General features: G+C 33.4%; 2 protein-coding genes across 3 annotated transcripts in view; one reads left to right on the plus strand and one right to left on the minus strand.

Moving 5' to 3' along the window:
- The window catches only part of PolA1 (DNA polymerase alpha catalytic subunit), a 108,545-nt gene extending 99,015 nt beyond the window's left edge, over positions 1–9,530 (minus strand). Inside the window, exons 1-2 of one of the 2 annotated variants that reach the window (XR_015040174.1) lie at positions 9,422–9,530; positions 2,579–2,682 (exon numbers count right to left, since the gene is read on the minus strand). Coding sequence is in view for 1 of the 2 variants with exons in the window: in XM_085812724.1 (XP_085668850.1) it covers positions 2,579–2,682; positions 9,422–9,437 (120 nt within the window). In the remaining variant the exon portion in view is untranslated. The remainder of the gene's footprint in view (positions 1–2,578; positions 2,683–9,421) is intronic. The other variant, XM_085812724.1, reaches the window with a different exon arrangement.
- A 239-nt stretch (positions 9,531–9,769) lies between these two features.
- Positions 9,770–12,593, plus strand: LOC118194694 (tetratricopeptide repeat protein 27). The gene has a single exon (XM_035365867.2). It carries the CDS (start codon positions 9,865–9,867, stop codon positions 12,376–12,378), a length of 2,514 nt encoding a protein of 837 aa, XP_035221758.2. The 5' UTR covers positions 9,770–9,864; the 3' UTR covers positions 12,379–12,593.
- Positions 12,594–12,900: the final 307 nt, after the last annotated feature.

Raw genomic sequence — 12,900 nt, forward strand, 5'->3', positions numbered from 1 at the left:
TAGTTCGCAGCAATAATTAATCATTTATTTGTTTGCATTAAATTTCATTTAAATTGAATTAACTTTAAATTTGCTTTTTACGAATAGAATGTTTGTTAAATTCAAATTTCATTCCTTGCAGCAATGGCGCAAGAGAATTATTAAAATTTAATTTATTTTGAAACCCTGTAGATATATATATATATATTTTCGTTTCACTTTTATGTGAATGTATATACATGTGCTCAGACTTTGGGATGTTTACGACTCTAAACTTTCATTCCAATTAGCATGAGACAGTATTAATGCCCTAAACATTTTTTAACAAAAAATTACTATAATAATTGCTTTTAAATTCAGTCCTGTCCAGAAGCGCAGGAATTAATTAATTAAATATTTCCATTTTCTTTACCAAATGTGTGTATATATAAAGAGAAAAATCTTATTTTTATAACTTCTATAAAAAGAGATATGAATTAAAAATGTTTAAATTAAAAATAATATTTCATGGATTATGCATAAAATATAACTGCCCATAGTGCATTTAAAAAAAAAAACGAGATTTCTTATAAATTATCCAGCTATGACCCTGAAATCAGCGGTATACAAGCATAGCAAATTTTGGTTAATCTTTGGATTATGGTAACTTTGCGATTTTTTCGCGAAAATTTGGCAAGCAACCCTGCTACAGCATTCTGCTAGTTTTGTTTTGGACACCATTTTGTTTTCATGAAGTAAAGACATTTTTTTTTTTTTTTTTTTTTTTTTTTTTTAAAAAACTCAACATTTTTATCAACAATCTGCTAGCCGAATTACACTTATACTAGAACTTTTATGAAACAAAAATGCTTAATCACGACGAAGATTAGGTGCGAAATTGGGAGAAAGTGCAGAAACGCAAACTGCTTGCCGCATTTTTAAGAATTGCACATACACGGTATCATCCATATACACGTCGACCTATTTTCACTTAAAAAAAATCCCAGAATTGCATAAAAATGGCATTGCGCACACTCTTGACTTTATCCATGTACACTACTAAAGTCCTAGCTAGTAACTTTTATCGCCTTACCAAAATGTCACCAAACTACCTGTTACCATATTCCAAAGATTAGCCCAAATTTTGTGTAAATATTGTGAACCTTTCTTTACAGTTGCTCTGTATTTTTAAAGTACCAACTTTTTTTAATTCCTTTAACTTTTTTATTTTATTTATTTATTTGTTTATTTTTTCACTAACAGTACATTTTAGTTTTAATAATATATATATTATTTCATTAATATTTAAGGCTTCCAGAAACACAAAAAACATTTTTTAATTTACTTCAGCTTCTATGGAATTAGTGATGTTCATAATATGCATTATAACCTAACTTATCTAAAAATTGCTAGCCTACTTTACTTTCGCAGCTCATAAGCAGAAATAATTTCCAATAACATGGAATTTAGTAAACAAAACTTTTCTGCATTTTACGTCAGGATCCATATCAAATCCAAAACAAGCAATACTCACTTAAGCGGGAAAAATTCAGATGTTCAGCATCGTAACTCGCGAACTGCTTGTTTGGCACCAAAATATTACAGTGACACCTAGCGGCGGAGAATGAAAATATTCTACGGATACGCGGCAGAGGAAACGCTTGTACGGATGCCGTAGGCGTGTCTTCAATTGACGCAACGTGTTCGTACGCAGTAGCGGAAATGAGCCTTCATGGTCTAATGGTTATGACAGAAGTACTTCTGGGTGACACATAAAATATCACCAGAAGAAGCCTCCGATAGTCGCTTTTATGCATCAACTGTTTATGCAAGTCTACTAAATTCCTGGGGAAATGCAGATGATGATGATGACAAACTTAAAAAGCAACTACTCAAGCAAACAGTGCATAAATTGTGTAGAACTTACAGAACTTTTTTTTTTTTTTTAATTATATTTCATTTTATTTTCTCTTACTTATTATTTTTTGTTTGTTTGCTGTTGTATGTTAAGATTTAATTCCACTGAGGACAACTGAAAATCACGATGGTCGAAAGTAAACATGACTGGAAATTATTTATTGATATTAGACAGAATATCTACTGAGAAATGACAATAACTAATCCTGAATGTCATTCTATTTTACATTAAAAAATATATATGATCAATATATATATAAGTACAATGCAAAAAGAATGTCTATTATCATATATAAGTTATTTATAAGCCTGTTAAGTTACAAGTATGATTTATCTTTTAATAAATGTTTGCTCATCTTTACATTTTTCTTTAACACAGTACTAAAGTTTCAGAAATGCTACTATAAACAGCAATTCAAATATATATATGTTACAAAAATTACCACAATTACTCTTACAGCATTTAATTTCATAATATTAAAAGAACAGCATAAAAATATGTAGAGTAAACTGATAATGACATATTACTAAGAAAAATACGATTGATATGAAATGCTCATCAGAGATAATACAGTTTTCATTTCCTTGATTTTCACTTCCAAAATCCTTTAGATGATTTATAAGGTACAGATTTAAAAATGAAAGATGGTGACCTTAATTTTCAAATTAAAAAAAATCTAGAAAATAATGATATGAAACTTACCTCATATTTATGTTTTGTGCCTTTCAAAGATTTGAGTTTTTGCAAAGCAGCTAATCTTCCAAGTTTATCTTCCTTCACCCGACGTGAACGAGTAACTCCGTCAACTTGTAAAATAAGAATAAAAATTAACTTAAAATATAAAAAATGTAATAAGTTATTTTTTGAAAAACATTACGAAGGTATGATATACAAGACCCTTTAATTAAAAATAATGCTCCAAAAGCAACGAATTCTGCCATTTGTGTATTGCCATTGTCAGATGCCAGGGTTTTTGCTAAGAAAGCACAAATTTCCCAAAACTACTATGAGAATAAATTATTTCTTCGATTTTAATGTAAAAATTCTCTTGGTATTTTATACCTGGATTTGTGTACTTTTAATATATTGCTTTAATTTCTTTGACATATTTTAATATACACTGGTTATCATAAATTAAGGAAAAATCACAAAAATCACGATTACTGAAAAAGTTACATGTAGAATTTAATGAAACTTACTCACAATATACAACACATAGTAATGTATCAAATAACATAAAAAGAAATTACCAGACAAATATGGTAGTATAGAAATTAGCACATGTATAAAGTGAACAAATCAAAGGTGTCAGTTTGCTATAGGAAAACTACCTTCAATATGGAATATGATCGCTTCTAGAAGCAATACAGCACATACAGTGATGTGTGATACTTTCAATTATGCGGTCTATCAGTTCCATAGGAAGCGAGAGCCATTGCTCTTGCAAAGCAGTTGCAAGCGCAACAAGGGTCTGAGGAGGCAGATTGAGAGCAGCTAGACATCTCTCTAAAGCATCCCAATTGTGCTCGATAGGATTCAAGTCCGGAATTGGGCTGGCCACTCCCTGCGCATAATTGTTTCCTGTTGAAGATAATCATCTACGATGTGAGCCCTATGTGGTCTTGTGTAACAGGAAAGCATCACCTATTCCCCGGCATATGGGCGCACATAAACATCAAGGATGTCATCTCTATAAATCTGAGCATTCATGGTTTCCCTTGGAAAGACATGGAGGTCTGTGCACCCACCCAAAGAGATGCCACCACAAACACAAACACTGCCCCTTCCGTATACATCTCTTTCACGGATGTTTGACGGATGATAGCGGGTTCTAGGTTCTCTCTGATGGATGATAACGGGTTCCAGGTTCTCTCCATATCAAATAACGCCTACTATTGCTTTTTAGACTAAACCTGGACTCATCCGTAAAGAGTTCGCCATTGATCAGGTGTCCAGTGGACGCGCCGTGCCCACTGAAAACAGTCCCTCCTATGGCGTGACATGAGCGGCACGCAAATGGCTGGTCGCCTCACAGACAGACCACTTTCATTAAGCCTTCTACGCACAGTTGACGTTGACACAAACCTTCCGGTGGCTGCAGCAAGGGAGGATCTAAGAAGAGTCCGAGTAGCGGTTCTATTTCTGCGTGCACACAGTGTCAAATATTCGTCATCAGCACTCGTCGTAGCAGTTGGCTGTCCTTGGCTGAGCCTCCTAGATGCCGAATGTGTGGTTTGAAATTGCCTCCAAAGTCTATGAACCACAGAAGGACTCACATTTAGCAATCCGGCCACTTCTGTTTGACTTTGTCCTGCCTCTAGTCTTCCAATGGTTCTCCATCGCAGTTCTGTAGGCAAATGATGCCTGGAAGTCATTGTTACGAATTGAATATCTCAGATTTCTGATGTCACTGTCACAGTGAATTATGTGGGCTTGCTCTCAAACATAGACTTCTATGCTCCTCACAGATGACATATTCCGAAAACAGCACCACTAATTTGCATATCGCAATTTTACTCAGCTACATTTACTTGACAACATATTCAAATTTTACATGGTTTGGCTTATTTTTGAGAGAGCTATCTCTATTTTAGCAATAACCAGTATCAAATATCACGAAAAATATTCCAGGCCGTACATACACGGCCTTGCCGGTTAGAGGGTTAAAAGCATAAATGTACAACTTAAACAGATTAATTGTTTAATTAAAACACTAAAATAAATCCCACTAGGGTTATTTCCTTAAAAGAAGAAGATGCTTATATTTCCATAAGAGAAACCACAAAAATGGTGATTTAAGCTGGATTTGAATTCTGGTGATCACTGTTCACCAGAATTCAAACCCAGCTTAAATCACCAGTGTTCTGTGGTCTTAACCCCTTACAAACTGGTAGATCCAGAAAATATGGGAAAAAAATTAATATTTAGCAATAGTACAACAGATTTTCCAAACAATTATTTCAGTCACTTTAAATATATTAAAAACCAATTAAATTTGATTTCATATTCAATTATGAGAATTCTTAATCTAGAACAGTGGTTCTCAAACTTTTTACTTACTATGATCAACAATTTGGTTAATATCATTGAAACTCAAGTAAAATTGTCAAATATCTTGGATTTGATTATAATCAACCATTTAAAATCTGACAGAAAAATAACCTTAATTTGATGAAGATTTTCAATAACACCGTTGATTTTGCAAGGATCAGACACAGATCCCCATTCTTCAGGAGCAAAACAACTTTGAAAAATTTTGGTACCACTCTGTTATCGGGACCAGATTCAGAAATTTATGAATGTATGCACGTGTATGTATGTATGTACTTGTAACTGCATATACACCGAACAGCCATTACATTATGACCCCCCTATTAATAAAATGTAGGACCACTTTTAGCCCTCAAAACTGCCAGCACCTGGCTAGGCATTGACTCCACAAGGTGCTGATACATAGTCTGAGGTATCTGGTACCAAGTGCTCACCAATTGGTATTGCAATTCCTGCATATTGCATGGGGGTAGCGTGGCAGCACGAATTTGGTTTTCCAGGTAGGACCACAAGCGTTCTATTGGATTAATGTTAGGTGAATTTTGAAGCCAAGACATGACTTGAAAGTCACTGGAATGTTCCTTGAGCCACTACCTGATGATTCAACCCTTATGGCATGATGCATTAACCTGTTGGTAAACAGCATCCCCCACCGGAAATACTGTTGGCATGAATGGTTGAACCTGGTCTGCAACAATGTTCACATACACACAGATCTCAAGGGTGTTCTATGGGGATTAAGGGTCCTAATATGCTCCATGAAAACATTGCCCAGACCATAACACCTTGTCTCTATCCAACAGTGCATCCAGGAGTCAGGGTTTGCTTTGGAAATCGGCGTGATGGACCAGAAAACATGATTCGTCGGATCATGCAACTTTCTTCCATTCTTCTAATGTCCAATTTCAATGTTTCTCGGCCCACTGCAGACACAGTTGGCAATGACATGCCATCAGTGCACAGACATACTTCATCCTCCGGTTGCATAGGTCCATACGCAGCAATGTACGCTGCACAGTGTGGTGAGAAACACTGTCTGGGTTGGCACTGTTGTAGCTGGTGGTGATTTCGGCTGTTGTAGATCTTCGGTCACAGCAAACAACGCATAGCAATCTCCGCTCTCCTTTGAAATCAATGCACCGTCGATGAAACACTGCTGCCTGTTGACTTGTTGTTTTACTATCCATACACCACTTTCGATATATGCTCACAACAACTGCACTTGAACACCCCACTAAATGCACCGTTTTTGATATCGATGTTCCCAATCAATGAGCCATAACGATTTGACCTATATTTAAGTCTGATAAATCAACTGCTTTTCCCATTATGTTGCTTTATGTACTATAACAGCAGCTGCGCACGTGCAGTGTTTTTGTTCCTGGGCAAGCCCATATTTATGGAGGATGGTCATAATGTCATGGCTCTTCAGTGTATGTGTAAATGTATACACATACATACATTTATACTTGCATATATGCATGCAAACATGAACACATACATACATTTCTGAACTCAGTCCTGATAACAGAACAGTACCAGAATTTTTCATTCCCTAAAAACATGTATCCCAAACTAGGGCTGCTTTTTTGTCTCGTTTTAAATTGGCAAGCACTCCAAGTATTAAGATTAGTGGTACAGAATTGGCAAATAACTTCTAAAAATGTTATGAACAGTTCATAAACAAACTTTTGCATCTAATTAAAATGCTCAGATGTACCTATTTATATGTTTCTATTTATATTCATATTTAGCTAAACTCCATTGCTATTTTGAAGGATGTTGTTTAATGTTCTCGAAAGAGCTGAGAACAAAAGTGATCACATTAAGTACTACCACTGAAATATTGCATAAACCAGAATAGAATTCAGGTACCTGCTTTTACAGCCAAACTAACTTTTATATGAAAAATCACACAATTGAAATCTTCATTATTTCTTAGGTCATCATCAATAGAGAGCTGTTCAAATAACTTTTCATTCAAAAAATAACATCTGACTTTATTTGCTGTTGTGATGTTGAAATGAATAAGTTTTGTAAGCATTCAACTCTGATTTTTCATCATAAGAGGTTGCTGTTGAGTCGCACAGTGACAAATCTATCTGATACCACTATTATTTCAAAGTAAGAAAGGGAATTAATTAAACAGCAACAAAAAATGTAATTTATATGAGTACTCTGGCGACCTAAATAAATAGCAACTATAGAAATTAAATTACACAAAATTAAAAAATTTGATTTTACAGCAGACTGAAGTCCTTCCCCTCCTCTCCTCCCAATAAGTTCAAATAGGGTTTCAACCTTTGGGTGAAGCCCATTGGGTTGAAATTGTGAGGGATTCCTTCTTAAGAGAACAGATGCCCTCAAGGAGGGCTGATTAGAGGAAGTGGCTCGTATTCATGTTTACATGTCCCTAAAACTACTCCAGAAGAAGCAATCTTTAAAGATCTGATAAAAAAAATTCCATTTATTAAGGAAAACAATTCTCCAGAAAAATCTAAAACACCTACTTTTTCACAGAGCTCGATAACTCTACCACAGGACATGCTTTATTCAAAGTTAATAACATCTTGAATTTCATCGTAAAAATTTGACCTTGCAGATGACGCACAGTTAAACACCTAACCCAATGCTATCGTTTCCAATGGTTCGGGCATACACAATATCAATGTTTTTACCCTCAAAGATACTGCAAATATGGAAAAGATCATAGGAGTACAGGGCACAAAATTAAGCATGAAAAATAACTCATTTGTGTCTCATGTAATCAAAACCATGTCAGCTCCTCCGCCAGATGTCCACAATACCAAAAAAGACTTGAAGAATCGAAAAGAAAAACGGAAAAAAAAAAAAAAAAAACTCCCTCCCCAAGAAAAAAAACCATAAAATTTGCCAAGTGTATCTCCTAAAATTAATGGCAAACCTAATGCCTCAAGCTACAGTGAAATCCTCAAGAAAAATCTACACACAAAAAATCTACACCCAAAGAAATGCCAAGTAACGATATGCTACCGATTTGACGAAATTTTCTCCGACTTAATTATTTAAAAATCTCTTTGAGATATCATTCTTGTCAATAAACTAAATATTGCTAATACCATCACTGAAAAACTTATAATAGCACGGCAAGTTGGTCAGATTGTAATCAAGTTCTCAGAAGCAAATAACTAATTTTCTACTCCAAGCAAGCACCCCAGTAGCAAGGTTTCAATATGAAGCTACAGCTCCTACTGTTGTGGGTTTGTGCCCTGGCCCAGCTCACTCTAAAGAGAGTGATATAGATCAGGGTTTCTTAAACTTTTTTCAGTCACGACCCCTTTTTATCACTGAGATTTTTTCACGACCCCCAGTACCCCATAAGATTTACAAAAATTTTGTGGGACCCAATAAGTATTACATAAATCCGACACAAGCGTGAGTGAAACTGACAATTTTTTCACTTGTACAGTAATACACTATTGCAGTTTTAGGTCATTAACTTTAATTTCTAATTTTAAGACACAGAACAATGTGAAATTTTAAATAAGTAACAGACGAAATGACAGCGTCACGCGCAAAGCAAGGAAAATCAATGTTTATATTATAAAAATGTGTCAAAATGTTTCCGTTTTTTTCTTTGTCTGTATCGTCTTATGTTTATCTATTTTCAGATATACTGTGTAAAAATATTTGGTAATTGTAAAATTATTATTAAGTTAAATATCAAAACCGCTAAAATTTTTGACGACCCCCTTGGGGATCGCGACCCACAGTTTAAGAAACCCTGATATAGATGAAAGAAGTTTCATGTACCTTTTGGCTTTGCCAAAATTGAATTTTACTTTTCTTCTTATCAAGGCCTAGTGAATAACAATATTGATACTGGTAAAGGCCTTTTCAGGCTGTAGACCTCTTAAGGAGTGATAACCTATGGTCTTCATGTGTAACATCAAGAAAACTACAGAAAACCATGCAACCAGCCCATTTGCCTAGGTCTGAATTACAAGTACTCGGAAGTCTTTAACCTCTCACTAGCGGTAAGGCCTTGCAGATTACAGTACTTTTTACATACATTTTAACTGTCGTAAAAAAAAAAATAAAAAAAAAAAAAAAAAAATTAAACCCCTGATTCAGTAATAAAACATTATATATTTTTTATTAATATATAATACGTTACTTTTTTATATATACAACCAACCCCTTTTACTGCAATGTTTTACATATTTTGTTATTCATTTTTAACTTACCGAAAAACTTAGATTTATGTCTTCTAGATGTTATAAGGAATTAAATGCCAACTACAACTTACATACAATACGAAAAAACATAACATCAGGTTTACATTATAAATTTTTAAGGTTTTAAATATGCTATACACAACCAAGGGGAAAAAATTATAATATAATCAAATGCTTTAGGTAATTTCTTAACTTAATGAACATTATTATTCAAATTTTAGTGGAACATAAAAAACCATATAAGATTCAATACTTAAAACATAAATAAAATTTTTACCACTTTCTTTTTCCATTTCTTATCAATACCAAACATTCAGACGCAGAGTATACTACGTAAATTTGGCGCGAAGATCTTTAACTCATTGTTGCCAAAAGCTTACGCAGTTGCATTAAATAACGAAGAATATTAATGTAAAGTTTTATACTAAGCTGCTAGTTTTATAAAAATTGTACTAATTATTATGAGACTCTGAAATTCTTTTATCCATTTTATACAGCAATGGATTTAAGAGAAGCAGGGGAGCTCCAACAAAGAATATGTATTGTACACCGACGTTCTTTACCTCCAAGCATGTTGCTTTGCAGCAAAACTTTTTTAATCCATTACAGATCACACAGATCACTGTAACTGTAAAGTGTAAACACATGTTTGAGCCGAATTTATGAAAATAAAAACTTAGTGGGTAATATTAAATTAATTATTAAAGAATAAATTTAATAATGAGTATCGAAAATAAGATATCTGTCAAAGAACTTAACGAACTTGAAATCAAATACGTTACAGGTAGCTTAAAAAATTGCAAATTTTCTTTTCTTGCGGATAAAACTGATGAGCGTTATCGTAATGTACAAACAGCATTATGTACTATAGCTGAAGGTATAGTTAATCATGATTATCAAAAAGTTTTGCAGATTAAATTATCTGATTTTGAAATCAATCTTGTAACTTCTGAATGTTGTGAAAATGAACAGTTTTCATTTGAAAATGAGTTTCCTGATGACGAATTATATTCTTATATCTTACATATGATTATTCTTTTTATCGGTTCTTCTGCTTTGCAGGAATTTGTAAGATGTAATATGTCCGGACCGAGTCATTTAAAGAATGAAGAGTTTGGAGTCAGTTCCGAATTATTTGCAAATAAAAATTTTTCACACTCTGAAGTATTGCAGTATTTAAGTAAGGATAAAGAAGGCATTGATAGTAATGTGCTTCATCCTGAACTTTTATATTTAAGTTTACTATATCTTTCAAGTGTTTCAAATAATAAATGCTTAACAAATAAATGGTGGTTGCTGCGATGCACCCTAATTCATCAGTTCATTTTACCCGAACGTGACATACTTTTACATGATACAATTACTTCTTGCATTAAAGAAATATCTGAAATGGATTGGCTGAATTGTAATGACAGCATTGCAAAACTGATGTTTTATGTTGAAAGTTCACAAATTCATTTGCATTACCATGAAGTTGTTATTGCTAAAAAGTTCATAACAGAAGCTCAAATGCTTGTTGGCCTTGATATAGAACTTAGCGGGGCATATGGAAAAAGAACTCAATTCCAGAAAAAGGCTGTTGCTCAGCTTTTTGTTAAATTTAAAAGAAATAAGACAAAGCAAGAAAGTGACATAGTTTTAGATAGCAACTTTTATTGTCCCTTTGACCTCCAGTTACAAGATGATACATTATTAAATAAAGTAGCTTTTATTGATAATGATGAAAATATTGTTGATGATCTTCTACCAGAAGAACAGATTGTTCTTTTGGGATTTTGTTTGTTAACAAAAAGAAGTGGTTCATTTGATGAACTCTTACAAGAAGAAATTTTGGCTTATATTAATTGTTTATTAACACAGCCCAAAGTTTGGTCTGTTTATTTAAAAGCCCTGATAATGAGATGTATTGCAGAAAAGAATAATTCTCGTCGAGTTGAGAGAGCAATTATGCAAATGGAAACTATTGTAGATTCTATTAGAAAAGATTCACCTCCATTTTCAGTCAGGCAGTTCATGCTATATGCAACAGCTTTCCCAATGTATTGGATATTAGAAAAAGAACTTGCAGATTTATTACTTTCAGTAGGTGCTACCAAGTCAGCATTGGAAATATATGAAAGACTACAACTGTGGGAAGATATCATAGTGTGCTACCAGCGACTAGGTAGAACAATGTGTGCGGAAAAAGTAATTCGTGAACAGCTTGCAGAAAGTGAAACTCCCTTACTGTGGTGTTTATTGGGTGATGTCACAGATAATCCAGAATATTATTCCAAAGCTTGGGAATTATCTGAACATAGAAGCACCCGATCCCAGCGTTCCTTGGCATATTATTATTTCAAAAGGAAAGATTATGAAAAAAGCATTCCTTTTTTTCTCTCATCTTTGGAAATTAACCATTTACAACCAGATGTATGGTTTTCACTTGGATATGCTGCTACGCAATTAGAGAAATATGAACTTGCCGCGCAGGCTTATCGGCAAGTTGTCTCTCTTGATCAAGATAATTTTGAGGCTTGGAATAACTTATCCAATGCATACATTAAAACGAAGCAAAAGGTTCGAGCTTGGCGAAGTTTACAGGAAGCATTGAAATGTAATTATGAAGAATGGAGAGTATGGGAAAACTTCTTGTTAGTGAGCATTGATGTAGGAGCTTTTGAAGATGTTTTTCGAGCATGGCATCGTTTGCTTGATATCAAGGGTAAGCATCAAGATTCCGAAATTTTAGAAATATTAGTGAATGCTATTAGAAACGACTTACCTGATATAAATGGTTCCCCTGCTTCTCGATTGAAAAAACGTGCATTGCAGTTATTTGGAAGATTAACTTCACTAATTACAACAGATTCTAAAGTTTGGGAATTGTATTCATTATTACTTTGTACAGATGAAAGTTTCATCAGTGATAAAGATACTCTAGAAAGAATTGTCCAATTCCAGCAAAAAGCGTTTCGATGTTGCATCCAAAAAGGACAATGGGAAAAAGAGTTTTCAATGTGTAAAGAAGTTTCGAGGATTGCCTTAAGGCTGGCTGAAGTATCTGTGCTTTATGTCAAGATTCTTGAGGGTAATTTAAAAAATCAACAAAAGGTCTCACTGAAATTAGCTCTACAGAATGTTATATGCAGAATAGAAAAAAGTGTTGATAATTTCCAAGTTTCGGAGAAGGAAGAATTAAAACTTTCATTAACATCAATGAAAAATTACCTTTTAGATATAGAAACTCTATGACTTATTTCATCACATTCTTGTAAATCATTGTTAATACATCGATAATAATTTTGTTTTAAGTACTATTAGTACTACAAGGCATGTTTATTAGGCCTTTTAATCAAGGTCGCTATAGGCAGATTGCAATAATCTAGTGAGAGTCTAGTGAGCAATAATCTTCAGAGGAGTTGTAAATAGTTTGTATGAAACAAATAAATGTTTTTAGTACATAAAAATTTGTATTTTAATATTATATTTTTAGTTAGTTTAAATTTTAACAGAATTTATTTAAAATATTTGTGAATTATTTTTAAAGCTGAAATTAGTAATGATATAAAAATGCTTTATACATATTTATTTATGTTATTAAAATATCTTTTTTTAAATGATCAGCAACACGTCTTTGAATAGCATAGGTATGTAAAATTCAAAATGGTGAAATTTTTAGTGTTCAGTGTTTTAACATTCAGTGACTTGCTATTAAGATCAATGGGTTTTGAGATGGTCGCACGTAAACGTTTTGTAATTATGTCAGAAATATAC

The sequence above is a fragment of the Stegodyphus dumicola genome, chromosome 3 (genome assembly GCF_044657685.1).
Source record: "Stegodyphus dumicola isolate Sdum_Otavi_A_Nest chromosome 3, ASM4465768v1".
Taxonomy (NCBI): domain Eukaryota; kingdom Metazoa; phylum Arthropoda; class Arachnida; order Araneae; family Eresidae; genus Stegodyphus; species Stegodyphus dumicola.

Excerpts from the sequence above, each read along its gene's own strand:
- LOC118194694 (XM_035365867.2), top strand. The coding sequence starts at position 9,865 with ATGAGTATCGAAAATAAGATATCTGTCAAAGAACTTAACGAACTTGAA.